This window comes from Sphaerodactylus townsendi, linkage group LG03 (genome assembly GCF_021028975.2).
Source record: "Sphaerodactylus townsendi isolate TG3544 linkage group LG03, MPM_Stown_v2.3, whole genome shotgun sequence".
NCBI classification, from domain to species: Eukaryota; Metazoa; Chordata; class Lepidosauria; order Squamata; family Sphaerodactylidae; genus Sphaerodactylus; species Sphaerodactylus townsendi.
This window is the reverse complement of record NC_059427.1, coordinates 18811532-18837027: the sequence shown is the minus strand read 5'-3', so window position 1 is coordinate 18837027 and position 25496 is coordinate 18811532. Positions and strand designations below refer to the sequence as shown.

General features: G+C 48.0%; 1 protein-coding gene across 1 annotated transcript; it reads left to right on the top strand.

The window, feature by feature from the left end:
- Positions 1-232: 232 nt before the first annotated feature.
- Positions 233-25208, top strand: VWA7 (von Willebrand factor A domain containing 7). The gene is given in 16 exon segments (XM_048490737.1): positions 233-579; positions 2600-2881; positions 3606-3702; positions 6389-6511; positions 7931-8126; positions 10263-10432; positions 12152-12264; positions 14001-14117; positions 14304-14483; positions 15691-15868; positions 17785-17937; positions 19528-19620; positions 20151-20425; positions 22105-22241; positions 23259-23427; positions 24790-25208. Coding segments are annotated over 16 exon segments (2889 nt in total). The 5' UTR covers positions 233-342; the 3' UTR covers positions 25159-25208.
- The last annotated feature ends 288 nt before the right edge of the window (positions 25209-25496 follow it).

Here is a 25496-nt window from a genome sequence, read left to right as displayed (position 1 = left end):
TGTTCTTTCTGTGCTTGCCTGCTTGAAATGCTTGTAGACCAGTAGTTCTCAACCTTCCTAATGCCGCTACCCTTTAATACAGTTCCTCATGTTGTGGTGACCCCCAACCCTAACATTTATCCATTTTACAGATGGAGAACACTGATGCAGAGAGTCTTAGGCGACCCCTGTGAATGGGTCGTTCGACCCCCAAAGGGGTCCCGACCCCCAGGTTGAGAACCGCTGTTGTAGATCTTTGCTGGAGGAACTTGGAATGGGGCCTGTGCTAAAGCAATTCAGAACAATGAGCGGCTGGCCGTTCCAATTCCCGCTTTGTTCTCTGTGCAGATAAATGTATCCAATATGGACCATATGCTGGGCAGCTTCTGGGGCCTCTTGTGGACTCTGCTGCTGCTGTGTTTGCCGCCACAAGAAGTCCACGGATTCTTCCCCAACTTCTGGTCTCGTGCGATGGCTTTTGCCTGGGGCTCCATCACCCACCAAGACATGACCGAAGAGGCGATTCTCAGCGTCACCGTGCGTCTTTTCGTGGAAATGCCTCATCCCAAGGGGAAGCGCATCCGAGAAGAGGACTTCAAGGTGAGAGGAAACGAGTCTGGGTTTCTTAAACAGTGACCAAATATGAGATCCTGGAAGAAGTGTTATTAGGGGGTGAAGCAGCAAATAGAACACTCTCTCCGAGAACACAATCGGTTGTTGCGAGTTTTCCAGTCTGTGCGGCCAGCCACGGTCTGGTAGTTTTTCCTCCTAACATTTTGCCCACATCTATAAGAACATAAGAACAAGCCAGCTGGATCAGATCAGAGTCCATCTAGTCCAGCTCTCTGCTACTCGCAGTGGCCCACCAGGTGCCTGGCATCTTCAGAGGGACGTCATGGTAAGATGTGTCTTCTCCATGGCACAGTCACTGAAAAACACATCTCACCGTGACATACGTCTGAAGATGCCAGTCATAGGCGTGGGCAAAATGTTAGGAGCAAAAACTACCAGACGATGGCTATGCAGCTCAGAAAATTCACAACAGCAGTGGATTCTGACTGTGAAAGCCTTCAACAATATGCACTCCTTTATCTTTAACTAGCAGTAAAGCCTGGTCAGTCAGTCAGTGCCTTTTATTAGCATAAAAGTAAAGCCTGTTGTGCTAAACAATACAACAGGTTCTAGACAACTATTGGTGGCGGGCAGAGGCGTAGCTGGGCCAAACTGCGCCCAGTGCGCTGTCTATATTTTCCGGCACCCCCCATGGCCCCCCGCAGTGCCCCCCCACCCCACGGCATCCCCCCTTCCCACACTTACCTCAGTTCCTTTCCTTTTCCTAGAACTTTTTCAGGCTGAGAAAAAGGCCTATTCGCAGTTCAGGCTTAAAAACGGCCTGATGGGAACTATACTTCCCAGGAGACCTTGTGAGCCCCAAGGTCTCCTGGGAACTGTAGTTCCTCAGGCCGTTTTTAGCCTGTACTGCGAACAGGCCTTTTTTTCAGCCTGAAAAGTTCTAGGAAAAGGAAAGGAACTAAGGTAAATGTGGGAAGGGGGTGGGAGCTCCGCAAGGGGGCACGGGGGGAGGGGGTGCCAGGGGGAAGGGGGAGGGGCCTGGTGGTGGGTGCAGCAGTGAGGCAGAATTTGTTTAAATCAGTAGTGTTTGTCCCTTTGCGCAAATGGATGGGACAACAGACTTACGTCACCCAAAAACATGGCATAAGTCTACTTCAGCGGAGTGGCAGGGCAGCGCTGCATTGGCGCCGTGCCCTACCACCCCGTGTTTGGATGGGGCTGTAAGAAGGGGTTCTTTCAGTTTAGGATAGCACTGTAAATATTGCAACAGGCAATGCTTCCAAGTCTGGTTTTTATGGTGGAAAGGGCCATCAAGTCAGAGACAAGTCATGGCAGCCTAGTGTGACCTGACATCCCGCTTTTGGCGGGACAGTCCCACTTTTGACTGATTTGTCCCATGTCCCGCGGAGTTTTTTAAATGTCCCAATTTTTGGAAGGCTGCTGCACTGCCTTCTGTGGCGCTCCCCTTTTCCCGCCCTGTCACAGGGCGGGAAACGGGAGTGCCCCAGAAGGCAGCGCGGGAGGCTGCCACACTGCCAAACCCCTGTTTCCTGCCCTGATTCATAAAAAGAGGAGATGCTCTTATTCTGGACCTCCCCCCTCAGAGCTTCCAAGCAAACAGTTTTACATTGATAACTACACGCGAATTACCATGCGCCAAGTAAGTATCACATATTCGCGCAAGACGAAATGCGCAGGAGCGCATCTTCATCTTTCTGGGGCGCTTCCTCCCATCAAGGGAAATGGGAGTGCCCCATAATGGTGTCCCGCTTTTAAAAGGTGAAAATCTGGTCACCTTATGGCAGCCTGATAGGGTTTTCAAAACAAGGGATTAATATAGATCATTTGCCATTGCCTGCCTCTGCCTCAGACTTCCTTGGAGGTCTCCCATCCAATAATTAACCAAGGCCCACCCTACTTAGCTTTTGAAATTGGACAAGGTCAGGTTAGCCTGGGCCATCCATGTCAGGGCCTGCTGTTTATGGCCATTGCTGTAGCTAAGACACTACACTTTCCTTACCTGATCCCCCTCTCCTCTCTCACCTAGGACAGGACCCTCCTGGCTGATGATGTCTTTGCAGCTTTCTTTGGTCCTAAGGTATCCGCCAAGCGTTTCCGTGGAGCCATTGCCCAGGTGGCCAACGCCAATGCCGCCATGGACTTCCTGAACACCACGCGGGACGACCCTGTGCTTCACTTCGATTCGGAGCTCATCCATTCCGCCAATGCCTGGCTGTTGCAAACTCGTAAGGAGGTCTTGCAAGCTGTGCGCTCAGAGCAGTATGGCATTGCCCGGGAAAAGTTGGGGCAGCTGCTGCATACATTACAGGTGCCGATCAAACTACATCATTGTCATTTTTATTTATTATCATTATTTATTATCATTACTAATAATATTTTTACTAATAATATTACTAATAATATTCAGAAACCTGCTTGGTGAGTGAAAAATGGAGGAAGGCGCGCCATGTATGCAATCCCAGGGTCCTCAGAAGAATGGGGGAATTCGGTTGTGGCTTTAGAGGTTTTACTCTATGGGTGATCCCAAGGAAAGGGAGCAAAGAAGAAATGGGTATCTGATTCTCCCACCAGGACCTTTGCGCCTGCTCAACTTACCCCCATCCCAGGTTTTCTACTGTGAGAGGGGCTGAGACTCTCCATTCTTCTTCTGTCTGGGAACTGTTCATCTTCTGTATATTTGCTGATTTATGGTTACTAAGCAATGAAGGAAAGGCATTCAGTGCCTCCGAGCATGGAAAACCTTATTTGCATAATAAAGAGGTTTGGAACCCACCAAGGATTGAATGCTGAATTCCCACCGCATCTACTTAATTAATGCTAGCAGCTTGAGTGCCAGCTATGTTGATTCTACCCCTTTATTTCACCGTCTGTTAACCTTTATATTATCTCTCTCTCTCTTTACCTTTATTCTGATTTATCTTAGCAGATTGCATGGTAGTGAGGATATAGACAAGTGATCTGTGGCCTTATTGACTTGCTTAGTTCTCTAATGAAACTTCTTCAATTCTCACATCTCTATTATCTTTGGACAGGATTTTTATAGCCACAGCAATTGGGTAGAACTCGGATACCAGCACATTCACCAACACCTGCTCAAGCCAGGACAGGAAATCAAGTCAATCGCAGAAGGTAACAGACCGGTGGTGTTTTCACAGATTTCTACCATGCCTCTCTGTTTTAAGGCCCTCAAAGTGACTTCCAGTGGTTGTATTAGAAAACTCAGATCAGTAATCTGAGATAAAAAAAAAATACAAAGCAGAGGTGGGATCCAGCAGGTTCTCACCAGTTCCCGAGAGTGGGTTACTAATTATGTGTGCCGAGAGGGGGTTACTAATTGGGTCCGCTTTTCCATCGCCACGCCCTCGCCTCCCCGAGAGGCATACTGCCTTTGAACATGAAGGTTCCATATAGCAATTGTGACTAATAATGTAACTTCCTGAACTGGGTTAATCCCTTTCAGGTACTGTAATTCATTGATTCTCAGCCTTTCGTACCTTTTATCTCACCAGTCTCTATCAAAGAACCTGTGTGTTTCACCATTGCTGTGTTCAGATTTTTGAGTTGGGGCATTTTCTATAATGTGATGATGATTTAGAAATGACCTGGTGCAAAAAAATTTTTTGAGGTCGTGGTGGGGTGGCTGCCCATGAGGGGGAAGCAAATTCAACCTGTGGCTTTGCCTTCCAGAACTCAGGCTCTGGTTCAGGCAATGCCTCCTGCCCCCTTTGCTGAGGGGGGGCTGGCGAGGGAACCTGTTACTAAAATTTTTGGATCCCACCACTGCTTTAAAGGAAGAGATATGAAGAAAATCATCCTTCTGTGGATTTACCACAGAAAAGATTCTGAAACTTGGGAGCCTTCTTTTCACCTTTCATCCAATAGGGTGGGGTCCCCCCCCCCACAGTTTTAAAATTATTATTGTCTGTTGCTTTTTGTTTATCTTTAAAAAAAGTCGTAACAATAACAAATTATTCCTCCACAAAAGAAAAAGGTCTTAAAGTGATATAATATCAGATCAGCCGATGCAGAAACAAGAGCAGACGTTGTATTGATTTGTTTTTACTTTCCATTTTTGTTTATAAAAGATAACATATTATTATATAATTTTTAGCTAGAGAAAACAATTTGGCTTCTGTCTAGTTTGATGTCCTCGGCAGCTGCCTGTTTTACTGGCTGTCGTAGGTTTTTTGGCTTGTGGTCTGGTAGTTTTTGCTGCAAATGTTTTGCCTGCGTCTGGGGCTGGCATCTTTAGAGGCACGTCACAATGAGATGTGGGGTTTTTTTGTGTGGCACAGAAATACACGAGTAATTTCTGTGTAACTGGGATTATATTCTTGTAGAATACTGAAAATACCTTAACCAAGAAGCAGAGGTGTAACTGGGCCAGAGTGCGCCCGGTGCACACTCTGGCTTTTTTGTGCCCCCCTTCCCCCCCTGCGGTGCCCCCCCTTGGCGCCCCCCCACTTACTTTAGCAAACCAAGCAGGCTGGAGAAGAGGCCTGCCTGTTCCCTTCCAGGCTGCAAACGACCTGGTGGGAACTACATTTCCCAGGGTCTCCTGGGGAATGTAGTTCCTACCAGGCTTTTTGCAGCCTGGAAGGGAACACAGGCAGGCCTTCTCTGCCGCCTGCTCCATTTGTTAAAGTAAGTGTGGGGGGGGCATCGCCGGGGGGGGAAGGGGTGAGCTGAGTGGCCGACTGACGAGGGGGGAGGGGTCAGGGGGAATTTTCTGCTCCCCACGTGACCCAAAGCCGTGCACCCAGTGCGTGGTTCACCCCCCTGTCCCCTGGTAGCCCCGCCACTGCCAAGAAGAGGTGATTGTCTTGAGAACACGTTGCCCAAAGTGGAGGTGGCCTCCGAGAACTCAGCAGTCCAGTCCATTTTTCCATTCCATTCCATAACCTTTGTTGGCATCACATACATATGAACAGTACACAAATCACAAAAAATAGGGTTACATAGTTTAAAATTAAGTTATAAAACTTCAAAATACAATATTATTAAAAGGGGGGAAGGAAATAAACCCATGGAATCCATCCTGGGATCACTTAAAATATGGGAACTGTAGTAAAAAGTCCTACAGTAAGGTAAACCGGGACTGGTGGGTAGGCGGGCGGCTGCATGCGCGCAGCCGCAGGAGCTCACTGCCTTCTGGGGCGCTCCCGTTTCCCGCCCTGTCACAGAGGCTGCCGCACTGCCTTGCGCCCCAGAAAGCAGTGCGGCAGCCTTCCAAAAATCAGGACACTTGAAAAAACCCGCAGGACGTGGGACAAATTGTTTTAAGGCGGGACTGTCCCACCAAAAGCGGGACGTCTGGTCAGCCTATCCTACAGATTAACACCATGACGAAGCTCTATTGCTGCTTGCGAGAACCTATCTACTTCTTCACGTTGGTTTGATCAGAAGTATTTAATAAATAAGATAGCTTTAAAATATCAGGAAGTCCAACTCTACAGATTAAAAGGGGATTTATGAACTCCTCGCAGATCACCTCATAAAAAGGACAGGAAAAAAAGAAGTTTCAACACCATCCGCCCCACAGGGACATATCCTCTGTGTTCCTGAGGGACATTATGAAACCTTCCATGCACTAATGCAGAAGGCATAACATTAAATCTAGCTAGCAAGAAAGCTCTGCATTGGGTACGTTTCCGCAGGAGATAATCAGCCAGCAGTTCAATCCACAAGTCATAGGGGGAAGGGAAACTGGAGCTCGTGCTGGATTGTGTGTGTTGCTCAAATCTAGTAACCGAACCCAGGACTACTGGATCACGGCCTTGTCCATTTACTTCTTGTGTCTTTCCTACACTTGCAGCTGACACCCAGACTTGCAGCAGCTGTTCTTACTGGACCTGTGAAGGGAACCTCTTAGAAAGCCTTGCTGCTAAGGGACTTTTGACCACCGGTTACTATGGTACCAAGCCGGAAAAGCCAATAGGTATGTTTTTAATTGTCAGGGAAACAGGTTTGAGCCAGAGGTTGCGTCATAAAGTATGTTTGTTCTTCGTATATGTATGTTGCCCGTGTGTTTTTCTATCTTAAAAATCAAGAAGGTTAAAAAGGGCTTTACCAAAACATAGAGAAGCATCCCCCCCCCCTCACCAGCCCATTTTGCACAACCAAGATTTTCTTTGCCTTCATCATAACTGCTGGTCGGTAAACGGGGTTATCAGCTCAAATATCAGCCCCCCAGTCCCTTACATTTGGGCCTCTTGCCATCTTGGGACTTGCCGCTCCTCCCTTTCAAGAGAGGATTTTTAAAAATGGGGTTGCTGGACGCCACTTTTATTCATTAGTCTTCGTTTATCGCTGCTTTTAAAGGTTTTAGTTGTTTTATCTTTATATGTGACTGTCTGTTGTGCACTGCCCAGAGCCCTTCGGGGATGGGGCGGTATAAAAGTTGAAAGGAAGGAAGGAAGGATGGATGGATGGATGGATGGATGGATGGATGGATGGATGGATGGATGGATGGATGGATGGATGGATGGATGGATGGATGGATGGATGGATGGATGGATGGATGGATGGATGGATGGATGGATGGATGGATGGATGGATGGATATTCGAGTTCTTCGTTTTCTTATGGAAGCCGATGTCTTTTTGCTTCTGGGAATATGCAAAGTGCTTTTCTCCTCAGGAACCAGCTTTTCAAAGAAATCAGTCTAAGAAGAAGAAGAAGAAGAGTTTGGATTTATATCCCCCCTTTCTCTCCTGCAGGAGACTCAAAGGGGCTTACAATCTCCTTGCCCTCCCCCCCCCAACAAACACCCTGTGAGGTAGGTGGGGCTGAGAGAGCTCCGAGAAGCTATGGCTAGCCCAAGGTCACCCAGCTGGCGTGTGTGGGAGTGCACAGGCTAATCTGAATTCCCCAGATCAGCCTCCACAGCTCAGGCGGCCGAGCTGGGAATCAAACCCGGTTCCTCCAGATTAGATACACGAGCTCTTAACCTCCTACGCCACTGCTGCTCACTGCTGCTAAGGACAATATTCTTCTGAAACAGGGTTGCCAATGGCCAAACGGGGCCTGGGGATCCCCTGGAATTCCAATTCATCCCCAGACTGCAGAGGTCAGTAACCCTGGAGAAAATGGCCGCTTTAGAAGATGGACTGAACAGCATTATACCCTGTTAAGGTCCCTCCTCTCTACAAACCCTGCCCTCTCCAGGGTCCTTCCAGGGTACTGGCAGAGGCTGATGGGAATCATAGCCCATTAATGTCTGGGGGGCCAGAGTTTGACGCTCCTGATAACTCACACTGAAATAGATGAAATATGTGGATAGGATTTTTGTGTGTGTGTGTATTGGGCGTGAGAGTCCATTTTCCTCCTCTCCTGTGTCATCTCTCCCTGTTTTGCAGGGAAGTGTAGTCACGGTGGGAAGTTTGACGACAGCCGCCACAGAGACCCTCACGGTGGCATCAATAAGGACAGTTCATCCTTGCTCTTCTCGCCCCACCACTATCTGCACCACAAAGCAGCTGCGCTGGCCCAGGAGGCTTCCACCCACTTCCTGGAGATGCTGTGGCGAGAAATTGGGAACAAGCCTTTCATGAGGTAGTGGGCCATTCTGTGACCCTGTGTTCAACTCTGTAATTCTTCCCTTCTCCTCATTCCCCTCTTGTACATGGGTCACGCCCCAAAGCCCTTCTCCGCTCCAAATTAACAGCAAGATCTCAGTGTGTCCTGTAACATTCCGCATTTGATGTGTACTGGGTTAAACAAAATGTCTGCACCCGATGGCTGGATTAATTACGCCACACTGATAACGTAGTCTTCCTTCTACCTTTTATTTTGGTCTGTCTTCTCTGTTGAGCCCTCAGCACCCATTCATAACATGTGTAAATGTTTAGATGAGCAAAATCTAAATGACAGCTGGACCCTCCGTCTAACACAGGGGTGGGCAATTATTTTTTTCCATGGGCCGCATAAGAAACAGAAAATACTGTGGAAGGCCGGGCCAAAAGGCAGGGGGGTGAGGTGCTTTTGAAAGCCCCGCAGAAGCTAGCAGCCAAGGCAACCGGCTTCTGCAGGGCTTTCAAAGGCGCTTCGCTCCCCAGCACAGCAGGGGGGCCAGTCAGGGTCATCCGGCAGGCCGGATGTGGCCCGCGGGCCATATAATGCACAGGTCTGGTCTAACAGGTGCCGTGTGCAGATTACAAATCTGCACAGCTGGTACCGCGTGCAAACCTGATAAGGTGAGGGCACCTGATTGGTACCAATTTTGTATATAGATAGCACGGACAGCAGTGTGATGTGTGCCTGAAAACACCTGTGGTCTGGCGAAGCACTTTGTCAGTAGATAGCAATAAATAGGACTGCACTGGTGACTGTGTGTCTGTCAGTTCTTGTCTACATTGCGTCCTGCAAGGTGGTCTACTCCGAGTAAATCCGCTGCTTCAACATTCCCTTCCGGCAAAGAGCAGATAGCCATTTGCTCACACACACACATATTCTTTCCTTATTTTCAAGGGCTGCGTGAGTTTTCTTTTCCAGCCTGCCTTTCCCACTGCTTTCTTCGACCACTGACTTATCTTCTGCCTTCCCAAGCTGCTTTTCTGCGCCCGCTGACTGCTTTGCCACCTTATTTTCATCTTCTCCCACATCAGCACTCAGTGACGACCAATATTCTATTGCTGACACTGTCTTTCTCAGGAGGTGACAGAATGTTTATGAACATTCCATAGGTTGCAACAGCTCAGGCAATGAGAGGGCTTTCAGACAAGACAGACAGATGATAGATCTTATACAAGATTTAAGCAGCACTGAATGCTTAATAATAATATGTATGTGGCGGGGGGAAATGTTCAGGGACTGAAGCGGGGCAAGGCGCACAGAAAAAGATTAGGAGACTTTGGTGGAGAACAGCAAGCAAAAGGCCATTCCTGATCTGGAAGCTTTTATGGAAACAATGTCTTATGACATGAGTTGCTGTGGCCCCACAGGTGACGCAGAGACTCTGCACATCTGGCTCGTGTGGAGTCCCATGTTCAGGATAGAATTTGGAGATGGCTTACAGGCTGAATCTCAACCTGACATGCCTTAATTTCAGAGCATGCTTCAGGCCTGAGTCCTGGTAGTTGTATAATAAGCATATAGGTCGGACTTGAATTTCTTTGGGTGGCTTTGAATATAGGTCCATGGTGACGAACCTATGGCATTCCAGATGTTCATGAACTACAGTTCCCATCAGCCCCTGCCAGCATGCTGATGGGAATTGTAGTCCATGAACATCTGTAGTGCCATACCCTGTTTCCCCAAATATAAGACATCCCTGAAAGAAAATAAAGAGGATGGTAGAGGTTTTGCTGAAGTGCGAAATATAAGGCATCCCCCAAAAGTAAGACATAGCAAAGTTTTTGTTTGGAAGCATGCCCGACGAACAGAACACAAAAAAATAAGACATCCCCTGAAAATAGCGCATCTTTGGGAGCAAAAATTAATATAAGACGCTGTCTTATTTTCGGGGAAACACGGCAGGTTCGCCACCACTGATATAGGTTATCCTGTTGTGTGACAGGAACCCTGACCCAGTGAGTTAAGAGGTGCTGTCCTACTCCCCATAGAATGAAATCGACTCTTCTAGCTGAAAAGACATTTTAGGTTTAATCCTGAGTGTGTATCTTTTTTCTTCCTGTGCCCAAAAGACTTTTAGATAAAGGCTCACCCACAGTTTCTGGGTTCTGTTCTCAGGTTACTAGATATCAGTCCAGCCACGGGTTTGAGCTTTGTTGTGGACACCACTGGGAGCATGGGAGAAGAGATCAACGCGGCCAAGTCCCAGGCACGGAAGATCATCGACTCGCGCCGTGGCACTCTCCAGGAGCCAGATTTCTATCTCTTAGTGCCGTTCAATGACCCTGGTGAGATAAGACTGGAGTGAGTGGAAGATTGCGGTGTGTAATAAATAGGTCTCTGTTCTATGAATCGATAGACGTGGGTATCATTCAGTGCCAGAGGCGTACCGGGGGTAAATGGTGCCTAGAGACAAATTGTGTCTGGGACACCCCCAGGCTCCACCCCCCACCACTGCCGGTGCCCTCAACCACGCCCATGTCACCACCTCCCCCCCAAGACTCCCCCTGCTGGCTGGGCTCAGAGACCTGCTTTTATAAGAACTGAGGCCAGGTGGTAGGGCTTGGGGAGCAGGAAGGGGTGGGACTTCCTGCTCACCAAGCCCCACCCCCGGCCTCAGTGCTTATAAAAGTAGGTCTCCAAGGCCGGGACTGCAAGGCTGGGACTGGTCCGGAATGGAGGTCAGAAGAAACTGCAGGCTGCTGGCTACTCCCAGCCGGCAGGGGAGGGAGGGGGGAGTCCAGGGTGGGGTTGAAGGCACATGGAGGCAGGAAGTCTGCTGCCCCGTTGTTTTCGCGTGCCTTGACCCCGTCCATGTGTCACTGACATGGGCGGGGTCAGGGGTTCTTGGAGACAATGAGGTAGCAGGACTTCCTGCTGCCTCATGGTCTTTGAGTGCCCTGACCCCGCCCATGTAGATGACGGGGTCGAGGCACGCGAAAACGATGAGGTGGCAGGACTTCCTGGTCATGTGGGGGGCTGATTTTGCGCCCCCCACGTGACCAGAAGAGTGGCGCCCCTTGTCCCTAGGTAGATACACCCAGATACGCCCCTTGTCCCTAGGTAGATATGCCCACCAGAAGAGTGGCGCCCCCAAGGTGTACCCTTTATCCCTAGGTAGATACGCCACTGTTCAGTGCCCTCTTCATCGGTTGTCACTACAGATCACTTCTTCCTATCCCTAATGCTGCTTTGCATCAAAGAAGAGGTTGTCAGCATGGGCAGTGGTGTTATGTGTGGTGGGAGTCAGAAGATAACTCTAAACAGGGGCAGACAAGTTCACAGAAGGTAGCTTTGCCTGGTTCTTGGCTGTAATAGGAAAATGGAACCTCCAGGTTCCAAAGTGGTATACCTCAGTGCTAGAGTCTGTAGATAAGCCATGGGGGAAATACCGCCTTGATGCTCTCCTTAAAGCTAGAAGTTCAAGACAGCACGGAAAAGGAAGACCCACCAGGAGATGGATTGACTCTACAAAGGAAGCCATGGCCTTCAGTGTCCAAGATCTGAGCAGGGCTGTTAATGATGGGATGTTTTGAAGGATATCGATTCATTGGGTTGCCTTGAGTCAGAAGGGACTTGATGGCACATGACACGCTTGTAAGCTTCCTGGGTGCATCCTGGGAACAGAATGTTGGACCGGGAAGGCGGAGCATAGTTTTGCTCCTGCAACACTTTTTGAATGGTCTCCATGTAAGTTTCATCTGTCCTGGCCCTACAGTGGTTGGAATGAAGTGCACAGCCTGAGGGTGCATTTTTTAGAATATTTCTTTCTTTCAAAAAGAAAAGGAGAAAAAAATTCAAGGGAAAAATCTCAAAATCCAGCAATTACGTAGAATAAAATTAGAAAAAGGGGGAAAAAATGCAAGATAGAGACGAAAATATAACAGTGATTTCAGATCTATGCTAAATTTCTATAAAGGTTTTCCACGTATCTGAAAATAAGTCGATGCACAATAGTCTATATACCGTGCATTCAAATATTAATGTCTCCCTTTTGTTTCTTCCAGAATTTGGCCCTGCGCTGAAGACCAGTGACCAGAAAAAGTTCTGGGAATTCCTTGACACTATCCATCCTTTGGGTGGCAAGGATGAGCCAGAAATGTGCCTTTCTGCCCTCGAGGTAGGCCAGTGTGGAGACCACCACCACCCTTCCCCGCTCCATCTGATATCTGCAGAATTGAAAGATCTTAGCTTATGAGAGGGATTTGTCTCCTGAAACTTTACTTTCAGACATCTCTGAGCTTCACCAAGCATCTATGCCCTGTCTATCTATTTAAAAATCTATCAGGGTGCCCTGCAAGGCAACGGGAGAGAGGGAGGAGAGCAAGAGGCCCCTTGCCCCTCCCTTGCAAGCATTGTGCAATGACACATGTTTGAACAGTTCGCTTCCCCTTTTCTTTCTTTTCCACTTCACCAGACTGAGCCACAGCAATGCTTGGCCGGGCCCGCTAGTTCAGGATAAAGATGACAGGAGATTTGTGCATTCATCCGCCATTTCCTGGACTTTCTTTGTTCTAGGATGCTCCATTTGGGTCCGGGTGCCTGGGGGACTGAACTAGGTAAGCAGGAGGACCCCAGCGGAGCATTCTAGAACAAAGAGGGTCCAGGAAATGGTGGGTGAACCCACAGATCTCCGGTCATCTTTACTGAGCTGCAGAGGATTGTAGGTAAAAATGCTGATACCTCAATTTGTCTTCGCAAGCTCATGGCAGCTGTCAAAACAGCAAAAGTTGCAAGGCCCAAATATTGTAAGCATCCAGCAAGTGAAAAGCAAATTAATGCCCTATGTGCACACTTAACGCAGCCAAAAAAATGACTTCCCAGCTAAATGCCCCTCTGCCCTGGAATATGATAGTCTTACAAGCCTTCCTGGACATGGCAGGCAAAGGAACCCACTGTAGTCCATAACTGGGAACTGTAGTCCATAACATCTGGAGGGGTGCAAGTTCGACGCCTATGGTCTAAATGAAGAGGTGAGATCAAAGGGAAACAGCACTTCTTTTATTACTCCCATTATCCAAATATTCTTATCAGCCCAGTCTTAATTTGACAAATGTATTACACCACAGCAAAGAAATAAAAACAGTTATAGTTTTTTATTTATCTCCTCCTGTCAGTCGCATTCTCTTTGCTGCAAGGAATTACTCTTCCTGCCTTTAGCCTTGTGGTCTTTAGTCATCAATATGCTGAAAAACCAGTAACCTTTGTTGAAATTATATGATGGGAGACTGGGGTAATATAATGTATGAGACTTGTTTCAAAAATGGAGGACAACCTCAAAGCCCCCCAAAGCAGTGGCGGGATTCAAATAATTTAACAACTGGCTGTTTACAAGGACCATTTTAGCAATGGTTCTGTCGAAGTGGTTCAAATCTGCTGAATCCCACCACTGCCCCATAGCACCCACGAATGAGCTTGTCTTTTTGTTCTGGGGGGAAGAATTAGGACTAATAAAAGGAAACACTTCTTCACGCAACGTGTGATTGGTGTTTGGAATATGCTGCCACAGGAGGTGGTGATGGCCACTAACCTGGATAGCTTTAAAAGGGGCTTGGACAGATTTATGGAGGAGAAGTCAATCTATGGCTACCAATCTTGATCCTCCTTGATCTGAGACTGCAAATGCCTTAGCAGACCAGGTGCTCAGGAGCAGCAGCAGCAGCAGGCCATTGCTTTCACCTCCTGCATGTGAGCTCCCAAAGGCACCTGGTGGGCCACTGCGAGTAGCAGAGTGCTGGACTAGATGGACTCTGGTCTGATCCAGCAGGCTAGTTCTTATGTTCTTATGTGGTCCTGTGTTTGCCATTGTGGTCAAAGCCAGTTATGTGCCTGACTTGTATCTGTCCTTGTTCCCAGCTTGCCCTCCAGAACTCACCTCCGTATTCTGAGATCTTCGTCTTTACCGACGCATCAGCTAAAGATGCTCACCTCCAGAACAGCGTGGAAGCCCTTATCCAGGAGCAGAAATGCAAGGTTTGGCTGAGGGGTTTGCTTCTGATGGGATTTGGGTTTCTGGAATTTATCTGGATTTCAATTGATGCAAAAGCCGTGTCTTGCGGCGACTTGGTGCAAAATTTTTCAACCCTTTCCTTTTAGAATACAAACTCCCAAAGGAGGACATAACATTTTTCCCCCTTTTTTTCCCCCTCCTCACCTCAGGTGACCTTCCTAATTACAGAAGATCCCTCCAGGACCCGGGTGAAACGGGAAACGCTTGCCCCGGACCGGTTCAACCTCTACATAAACTTAGCCCACAGCTCTGGCGGCCAGATCATATTTACAAACAACGAGAATATCCGCCGGGTGACTGAAATAATTGGTGAATCCAGCGTATCTTCGGTAAGGAGGGAGGAAATAAAGGAATACTTTGGATTTGAAAACAACTTGTAAAATACACACAAAAAACACATCATAACGTGCTTCTTTGTGGGTGTGCTGCAACTCACTAAATCTACAATTCAGAACACGGTGACCAGGTTGCCAGACACAGATGCAGGCGAAATGTTAGGAACAAGATCTACCAGACCACGGCCACACAGCCCGGAAAACCCACAACAACCAATCACTGGAAACTCTATGGCTCATTCCGCACATGCAGAATAATGCACTTTCAAACTGCTTTCAGTGCTCTTTGAAGCTGTGCGGAATTGCAAAATCCACTTGCAAACAGTTGTGAAAGTGGTTTGAAAACGCATTATTTTGCGTGTGCGGAAGGGGCCTATGATTTTACCACAGTTTCTGCCGACTCAGAAAGTGACATGGCATGATTTCTTGCTTTCTCCAGAAGTGCTGTAATGCATGTGTTGCCAGTACCTCCACCCCACAAGCTCCCACCAGCCTGGTAATCTTTTTGTTTAGCCTAACTGGCAGTGGCTGTGTAGGAGTTCAGGTTAGAGATCTTTTGTATCTCCTGCTACTTGATCCTTTTAACTGGAGATTCCAAGGGTTGAATTTAGCAACTTTTAACAGAGTAGACCTTTTAACAAGCGGAAGCTGTGTTACCGAGGTAGAATAAGTGCGGCTGCAACAGGCTTAGCACGGCAGAAGAAACAACACAACACCATAAAGCAGTTTCACTTCCAAAGAAGACTTTATCTTTAGGTGCAGGTTATTTACAGTGTAGACAGTATCAGTAAACAATCGGGCAGCATGCTCCGCAGCGACCCAGAAATCCCTAGACACAGTACAGTGGAACATGCTCTACCTATATACTACTGTTAGCCAATCACAGTAAAGGTCAGTGAACAGGATTAAACTGGTTCTGTACAGTTCCATCAGGTTCTGGCAGGTGTTTCTGTCTGACAAGTACTGTCACCTAGATCACAATGATCTGTCTGCTCACAAGATGCACACCACATATTTTTTTTATTCCCTGACAACTTTGGCCTGCAAAGCAGGTGTTCTACTACTGAACCATGGCCCCTCCCCAACCATGGTGATATTATTTTAGTATTGTAAATTGTCTATTTATTTCTAAATGTAAATATGCTAATAAATGGGCTGATTCATAGTGATCTTTTTTGGGGGGGCGGGGGTCTCTTTCTAGGTGACCCTCTTCAATTACCAGAAAGGAGCCAGCTTCAGCCTGGGGGGCTCTCGCAAGAGGATGAGAAGGCAAGCGACAATACAGGAGGTTCACCCATTTTGGATTGACAGCTTGGTTGACCAAGTGGTCATGACTATCCAAGGTGCCATTTGGGCCTTCACCATCCAGGATCCTACAGGTTTAATTCAGTTACTCCACAACTTCTGTCAGCTTTCTCACGTGCATCGGTCTTAGGATTCCCCCCCTCCCCAATATTGTATTACTTTGGGTGGTAAAATGTATATGAAATAATTACGGCGTTAATAGAGTTAGTGTTTTGGCTGTTTGTCTCCTGGTGGAGTCTAAATGGAAGGACAGGAAGTAGGTTTTGTGAGATGGCTTCTGGGAGCGGTTGCAAGTTGCAGCCTGTAGACCCAAATTGAATTATATACAGTGGTGGGATTCGGCAGGTTCGCACCACTTCGGCAGAACCGGTTGTTAAAATGGTGCTTGTAAACAACCAGTTGTTTCTCTCATGCTACAGACTTCTCTGTGACTCACGTGCCAGGCTACTCTATTCAGATGGCCTCACCTTTTCACCTCACAGTATATATACTCCACAGTATATATACTCCACTTGCTTTATTATGGGGCTTTCCCCACTCACCTTCTTCAAGGCGCATCGCTTCAAGACTCCCTCAGGCGCACATCATTCCTGGCGCTGTTGGGGTTCCCCATCACTACCGCTTCAGCGCCTAAGCGTAGATTAAATCAAAGTCGTGCCAAGCTTCTTCAGCGCCAGGAATGACGCTACTGAGGTGGTGCAAAAGCGCAGCTGCCAAAGGCTGCTGGGTTGCCGCCTACTTGCAGAATTAGTGGCGAGCTGGACCCCGCTGCACTTTTCCCCGGAGTAGCGCGCAGCAGAAGGTAAGTGGGGAAAGCCCCAATATACACAGTATATATACTCCACAGTATATATCAGGGGTAGGGAACCTGCGGCTCTCCAGATGTTCAGGAACTACAATTCCCATCAGCCTCTGTCAGCATGGCCAATTGGCCATGCTGGTAGGGGCTGATGGGAATTGTAGTTCCTGAACATCTGGAGAGCCGCAGGTTCCCTACCCCTGGTATATATACTCCACTTGCTTTCCATTCCTACCATCAGATCCTCTGAAGATGCCAGCCACAGATGCAGGCGAAACGTCCAGGAGAGGAATGCTGCTAACAGAATACTTCTACATACAGCCCTGGAAACCACAGCACCCCCCAAATTCAGTTGTTGGGAATTATTGCTGTATCCCACCACCGAACCCGCCTAAATTCCATCATTTGAATCCCACCACTGATTATGTATTGTAAATAATATATTGAATTCTTTCATCAGGGTCCAGGGTCAGTTCTTTGTAGGGTTGCTGCTAGCTCCAGGTTGGGAAATTCCTGGATTTCAGAGATGTAGCTGGGGTTGGGTTTGGGAGAAGGGGGTTGGGGGAAGGAACATAACTGGGCTACAGTGCCTCTGTAAGCTCAGAATGCCATTTCATCTAGGAAAGTTTCATTCCTGTTGGGGATCATTTTAATTCTGGGAGATCCATTCCCACTGGAGATTTCCTGATTGGCAACCCTAGTTCCTCAGGGAATGGGAAGGCTTTTTATAAAGCCCCATTACAACAACCTGTAGGGCAGATAAAAAAGAGCACATAGTGAACTGAACACAGTGGAAGCTTGCTGGATGACCTTGGACCACTCAGATGCTCTCAGTCTAACCTACCTCACAAAATTATTGTAAGGGTAACATGGAGGAAAAGAGAAGCCTAGGAGAGACATGTCAGCTGAGTTGGGTCCTCGCTGGAGGGAAATGCAGGGGTCCTAATGAAGAAAAATAGAATAAATAACATGTACACACTGATCCACACATTCAATCTTTGTCAAAGCCTATTTATAGGGAACGGTGGTTGTCAGACTCTGTTCCAAGGAATATCAGAACTGCTTGAATCTTTTCCTCAGCAAGAAGATGACAGCCAACTATGGACTATGATGCCTTCTTGAATAACCAGAAAGTTCTGTCTGGGTCCTTGTACTTTTTGCCTCATAGTTAAACCAGCCCTTTCCCGGCAGGTTCAACCCAGAATTCTACATCGGTTCGTGGTCCTTTAGCTGAGATCCAGTCCATCGGAGGCGTCTACAGAGTGTTACTTTCTTCCCCTCTCCGTCCTGGAGAATGGACTTTGGCGCTTCATTCTAAAGGAAACTATTCTGTGCACATCCAGGGTGAGCAAAAGATTAAAACGGAAATGTTTGCTCTCTAGCCAGTGTTGCCAACAGCCTGGAAGAGAAATGCCTCGCCCTTTGGGAGGGAGGCTTAATGGCACAGTAAGTGCCAGGCGAGATTATTTTCCTCAGGGCCGTGAAAAGCTTCAGCCGCCATTTCTATAGATTAAGCCTGTCCTGGAGGGACAGGCCATTCATGGTTCTAGGTTGCTGGCAACCTGAGCTCTAGCCAGTTACCTGCTCGTTTTCCACATGATCAATTTTAAAAAGCTCTTAGATAAATCATTTGTGAGTTGCATTTGTAACCTCAGCTTGTGGGTTCTGTGGGGCAGAACTTGGAATGAGTTTGCAACAACAAATTTTAAAAACAACATGGTTTCCTTTCTAACATATAACATCAACCATCAACATTTAACATCACACTTCAAGGTCCTTGTTCAGGTTGCATTTTCAAGTCCCATTTACAGCTCCTGATACTGCCAAGTCCAATTTTTCTTGCAAGGGTTGGCTCCTGAAGACCTTAAGGGCTGGATGAACAGGCTTCAATATGATGAAGGTTTGTGAGAACTCTCACCATTACAACCACAAAGAAACTTGAAACAATAAACCTAACATTTACAACATAGCAATAAGAAACAATTACCTTCCTAGTAGTTCCTAATAATATGGCAGTTACGTTAACAAGGTAAGTTAAGGGCTTATACAAATCAAGGTCCAGTCTGGTAAATTTCTGCCCTCCAACTACATGAGCTCTGCAGCCTTCTCCTGCTTTGGGTCTCCACCCCTTTCTGGGTCAACCCATTCTGAGCATGGGGGTTACACATTCTCACAGGATCTGTGGTTGGGCTGCTCTTTTGGGCTTGCACTTGGGATCTGCAGTTCAGGATTCCTACCCATCCACTCCGATGAAGGGAGTTTCAACTCTTTTAAAGCTTATACCACAGAAATGTTGCAAGTCTCCAAGATGCTACTGGACTTGAATCGAACAACTCTGAATTGGGACATTTCCGAAGGTGTGAGGGTGGAGATGGGGGAGGATGGCGTTTGGGGCTGGATTGACGGTGAGTTCACCCTCTAAAGCTGCCATTTCCCCCTGGGGGGTGGAGTAGTCTGGAGATCAGCTCTAATTCTGGTAGAATGCCACGCCTCACCTACCCTGTTTCCCCGAATATAAGACATCCCCTAAAAATAAGACGTAGTAGAGGTTTTGGTGAAGTGCGAAATATAAGGCATCCCCCGGAAGTAAGACATAGCAAAAGTTTTGCTCTGAAGCATGCCCAACAAACAGAACACAGAAAAATAAAACATCCCCTGAAAATAAGACGTAGCACATCTTTTGGGAGCAAAAATTAATATAGGACACTGTCTTATATTCGGGGAAACACGGTAAAAGTTGGCAACTTTATACCTAAGATGGCTTCTGCTCTGGGATGAATCCATGTGAAGCTCAGTCCTCCAGAGCCAGTGATTTCTCGGGGATAGAGTGACTTATTCGATGCCAGGCGACCCTTTTGAGCCACCTGACCTACAGCTGGAAATGGAAGGAACCTCTCCTTTCAGAGTTCCAGATCTCTCTTCTTTTGCTCGCAGGCCAGAGCACGCTTGACTTCCTGCATTACTTTGCAGTTCAAGTGGATGGACGGCACCCTGGGCTTTTGAAAATGGACAGCAACCCCGTAGAAGGTGTGTACGAGACCATTTCCTTTAGTGCAGGGGTCTTCAAACTATGGCCCTCCAGATGTCCATGGACTACAATTCCCATCAGCCCCTGCCAGCATGGCCAAGAACATAAGAACTAGCTTGCTGGATCAGACCAGAGTCCATCTAGTCCAGCATTCTGCTACTCGCAGTGGCCCACCAGGCCAAGTGGTAGGGCTCATGGGAATTGTAGTCTATGAACATCTGGAGGGCCATAGTTTTAAGACCCCTGCTTTAGTGGATTGGGCACTGGTTTGTGCAGGCGTTAAGAAAGCAGCAGGCAGTGCTTTCTTTGTTGGTTTTTTAAAATAGCACCTCGGTCTGTGTTGCAGTAGTTGCATATTATGGCGGAGTATAGCTGCCCCAGAGGGACTGAAAAATATCACCTTTGCTGCCAGTTTCCACGCACGACGCCATTTTCCCCAAGTAATCATAGAGGTTATGCCTCTCTAGAACACACATATTTGGTTCTTCGGGAGTGGGACCTGATGAGCTTTCAACTTCATTTTAAACAGGGGTTCCTGTATTCTTGGTTGTTATGGCAACAGGCTTGAGCCAGCCGGAGTCTGGCTCAGTCGATCTACAGGCCGTGAACTTGGCGGGGAAGGCGGGCAGCCTCGGGGAGCTGAGCCAGAGAGGCGCCAACAAGACTGATTTGTCTTGATGGCCGAGCCAGTTCCCCATCCCTATTGGCCGGCAGCTTCACAGTAATATTGCGCTGGACAGCAAGGGCTGAAGGTGGAGAGTCGCCCTCAGGCTGCTGCCACTGTTATGTGGATCCCTTCTGGAGGTAAGACAAGGGGCGGGTAGCAAAGTGGCAGGGCATGCTGTTGGATTCAAAGGAACGGACAAACGTTCGGTCTATTTCTTCTTCCCTGTGTCTCCATAGAGTTTCGGTCCTGCATCGAATTTTAGGGTTTTGACTCTGTTGTGCTTGACTCTCAGCCAACATGAATCAAAATGTCTGCATGCTACTGTGAGCCTTTGAGGGCTGTCCATGAGGGACCGCCAGTGAAATAAAACATGATTCCCTCTTCATTTATGTTGTTAATGACATGAGGTTATATATGTTACGAAGTTAATAACACATTTGAACCATATAAATATGAATGGTAAATGGTAACAAAATATGTATAGTAAATATAACCTCGAAATTGCCTTTATTATGATGCAGATAGTTAGTTGATAATGTATTAGTAGCAAGAAATTAAATTTGAAGGTGAAGTCCCATAAGTAATAATGTAAGATAAAAGACAAGAAACACGATTAATGTTTAGGTTAGAGTCTGGGAGAAGAAGGGTCAGAAGCAGACGTTGCCAGACGGTTGGTATCTTCAGAGGATCTTCGAAGATGATCCTCTGAAGATGCCAGCCACAGATGCAGGCGAAACGTCAGGAGAATGCTGCTAGAACACGGCCATACAGCCCGGAAACCACACAGCACCCAAGTGATTCCGGCCGTGAAAGCCTTCGACAATACAATGTGTTTCTCCTTATTTTCTCTCCTTTTAACCATCTCTACTCTCTCTCCTTTTCTTCTCAATATGATACTCTCATAGTAACTCTTCTTCTCTTTCTTCTCTCTATTTCTCTCTTTTTTATCTTCCAAATATGCGGTGTGACCTGAAGAATTTGTCAGTTTGTAGAACTATAACCAGATTACCTATTTTAATCATTCTATTTGTTTTGTTTTTCTGTAACGTCTTATTTGAATTTAATAAAGCATATTTTTTTTAAAAAAACATGATTCCCCATTTCAGGCAGAGCAGCCGCCATGCCAGGTTGCAGGTGGTGGTGGTACATTCGTGCCAGAATTGGCTTGCTATCAGATCCCTAGGTGAGGTGGGGTTGCATGTGTGAATTGAAAGCACACCGTGTGGAGGAAGGTCACGTGGAGCCAAGCTCTTCGCTTTCTCTGTGAAGCCAGTTTCCCTCCCAGTCGGGCTTAGTGATCTGAAATAATCAGAACACACATACCCTTTAAAACAAAACAAACAAAAAAATCTCGTTTTGATTGTGTTTGATTCCTCTGTTTTTCTCTCTTGATTTTCCCCCATCTTAGTATTTCTAAGATTTGTTCTTTTTCTTTTACCTTGTAATACTATAACATGTTTGTTCTCGCATCAGGGGAAGTCTTTTCTCCCTTCTCCATGTTATGCTTTAAAATACACGCACGCACGCACGCACGCACACACACACACACACACACACCCAGTGCAAAGGGGTAAGCTGGAGCACTTACCTCCTAACAACCTAGCCCCCATTCTCACCTTTATAGGGCTCCCCCCTTTCAGCAGGTTCGCACCACTTCGGCAGAACCGGTTATTAAAATGGCGCTTGTAAACAACCAGTTGTTACATTATTTGAATCCCACCACCGGAACCGGTTGTTAAATTATTTGAATCCCACCACTTTGAAAACGCCAGCTCCAGCCACAGTTCGAGCAATCCTACACCCTGGTTTGTTCTAGCTGAGCAGAGACACTCCTGTGTTCCCAGGGAAGCCGGTTTCCATCGTCTGGAAGTTAACAAATCCGGGTTCACTCAAGCAGTACGGTCTGAAAGCAAGCAGTGTTCCCCGGCTCCCAGTAAACATCTCCAGCTCCAGGTAATTCTGGGAAATGAGCCTGCATTGGGAGAAGCCGGCTTCCTATGTTGTGACTTGATGTGATTTAGCAGCCGATTCACACATTAAGGAGTACAGAGGCTGAGTTTGGGGTCCCCACCTTATGCAACAGTCGGATGTGAGTTGGGGGTTCCTGTGCATGGCAGCCCTAGTTTGGATTGGGATTGCAGTGCACATTGGGAAGACACTTCGGACTGCCTCCTCCCCATATCTCTTTTTTTGTGACTGGAAAGGATCTGGGGAGGCACTGGGGAGCAGCAGTGGCGTAGAAGGTTAAGAGCAGGTGCACTCTGATCTGGACGAACCGGGTTTGACTCCCAGCTCTGCCGCTTGAGCTGTGGAGGCTTATCCGGGGAATTCAGATTAGCCTGTTCACTCCCACACACGCCAGCTGGGTGACCTTGGGCTAGTCACAGCTTCTCGGAGCTCTCTCAGCCCCACCCACCTCACAGGGTGTTTGTTGTGAGGGGGGAAGGGCAAGGAGATTGTCAGCCCCTTTGAGTCTCCTGCAGGAGAGAAAGGGGGGATATAAATCCACAGAAGTCTTCCTTTATGTGTTTACTAAATTAACCAACTTTCCCTAAAAGCCAGGCTCTGACATCAGTATAGTCTCCTGAGGAAGGATTTTCAGCCTCCCTCTCGGAAGGCACAAACAGCGAAACTGAACTAACCGATTTTTTTCTTGCCCTCTCCTCCTATTTGGCCCATGGGCCCTGATTGGCTATTATTTGCTCTCCCCATACACGTCACAGATTTTTAAAAACTGTCTCTGGAACCCTTTTAAGTCAGGAAAACAGCTTAGAAGTGCAGGGCTGAAGACCCTTCTCCGTACATTTCATGGTCCCAATGCAAATTTGGTTTCCCATGCCTGGGAATTGAAAAGAACCTAGCACTCACACCTGGTGGGGACCCCAGACCCAACCTGAGTGCATAATAGGTGAATTGTCACTTGCCATCCTTGCGGCCATCTTTGATTTTTTTCCCCTCTGTTCTCCACAGGCTACAGTTAGGCCATAACCAGTCAGCCACGGGGCAGGTCACTCTTCACATACCCAGCGCTGCTGTTCCAGGATCCGTGGTCACCGTAACTCTCCAAGCCAGTTCTTTGCACCCAGCGGAGGATCCTGCATTTGCCCATATCCGCTTGCTTGTGATGCCCCCCTCTCCAGTAAGTCTTGGGGCAGAGGGGTGGGGTGGGGGGGTAGGAAGGAGTTGTAAGAAGAAGGCAATCGCTTGGAGGGATTGTGACGTGATTCTTCACCTTCATTAAATGGTGTTTTGTGGACCATCTTCTCCAATCTTGTCCAGTCCATGAGTTTAAGATTTGGTTCCCAAGCCTAGTTCTCTCTCCCTCCAAGAATGTGCAGCCTTTCGAGTTCTCTGAAAAGCTTCATCTGGCTGGATGTTTTGGAAAACATGTGTGCAGGAGAAGCAAATACAGTGGAACCTCGGTTTTCGTCGGTAATCCGTCCAAATTACCTCAGCGAAAACCAAAACTGACGAAAACCGAGGTTCCCATTGGCAAGCAATGGAGCCTGCATGGGTTGCCATTTTTCGTCGTGAAATTGGCGCGCACGCGTAGACGAAAACCGAAGCCCTCAACGATCACCGAGACGACATTTTCGCTGAAAGAATCGGCGAAAACCGAAACCGGGATTTAACTCCGGCGGCGCATTTAAAACCGAGGTCTTCGCTGCAGAGCACCTACCGAGTGCCTGGCCTGCATCTTAGGACCGATCTCAAAAGTTTCATCCCGCGGAGGCCGGCGTTACCAAGGCAAGGTCCCAGCTATTTTCTCCTGCACCAGCCTGATTTTGCAGCAGTGGCGTAGGAGGTTCCGAGCTCATGTATCCGATCCGGAGAACCCGGCCCCGAGTTCCCAGCTCTGCCCGCCCGAGCCGTGGAGGCTGGTCTCGGGCGTGGCCCAGGACAGCCTCGGCACTCCCACACACGCCTTTGCCGGCATCTCTGCCAGTCACTGCTTCTCGCAGCTCTCTCAGGGTGTTTGCAGCCAGCCGCGAAGGGCAAGAGGATTGTAGGTTCTTCTTGAGGCCTCCAGGAGAGAAAGGTGGAATATAGGGTCCAAACTCTTCTTCTTCTTCTTCTTCTGATTAAGAAGTTCTGGAGTAAGAAGAAGAAGAAGCACTTTGGATGGGCATACCCTGCCTTTCTCCCAGGTAATGAGTATTCAAGTTACATTGGAGAGTTCCCTTCTATTACTGGCCCCTCAAAGGACACACCTGTAGGAAGAACTATGACTTGAAGCCCAAATGACACAGTCGGAATGTAGAATCTGGTTCACCAGGTAAGACTCTGCTGCTCATGTGGAGGAGGTGTGGAATCAAACCCAGTTCTCCAGATTAGAGTCTTCTTCTCTTAACCACTCCACCATGTTGGCTTGTATGTTTTCTGTGTTGTGTCCGTTGAGCCTAATAAAAGGTGTGAGACGACTTCTGGTTTTGGCTTTGGGCCCATGTGGCTCTCTGCTTTGGGAATGCGTTAACATGTTCTCATTTCTGCTTCCTTTCAGGTGCATAACCTCTCCTTGCCGTTCTGCAACGTCTCTCGGGTCGATGGTTCCTGCGGTCCTTCTCTGCCCCGCTGCCACACCCGCCATTGGACGGTCACTTTGCAAATCTGGGATGAAGCCGGAGTTCGCTCTGTGCAGGTGGAGGGAGGAGGGGCGGTCCCCCACCAAGCTGATGGGCCGGCAGAGTTGGTCAGCCACACCTCAGACTGCTGCTTGCAGGAGGCCAGGCTGGTGGTCACCAACCGGCTCGGGGAAAAATATCTGTGCCGAGTGGAAGCGCCCCCAGAGGTTCCTGGGAAGGTGGTGGCAATGCTGCCCAACGTCCCTAGCAAGGAAGCTGCTGCTGTGTCTATCGCCACCCGGGTATAGGGTGTTGATTGGTTTCCCATGTCCTACGGGTTCTTTCAGACTTCAGGCCAGGCGTGCCACTGGAGCAGAGTTCGAGGCTGCCTCTCAACTCCCAGGCAATTTGGCCCAGGCCAAATTATGGACTTGGCTAAGGGGTGTGCTGCTAAGCAAGAGGAGAGACCGCATGGACGGTGGGAATAGGTGACCCATCTCAGAAGGACTTCTGGTGGGCCACTGGGGGCCAACTGGCAAGAAGCTGAGGACTTTGGGTTGGACTTGATGGCCCTTGGGGGTCCCTCCAACTTTATGTCTCCATTCAGTTGCCTGATTCTCAAGCTGCTCTCTGGTCTGGACTCGGC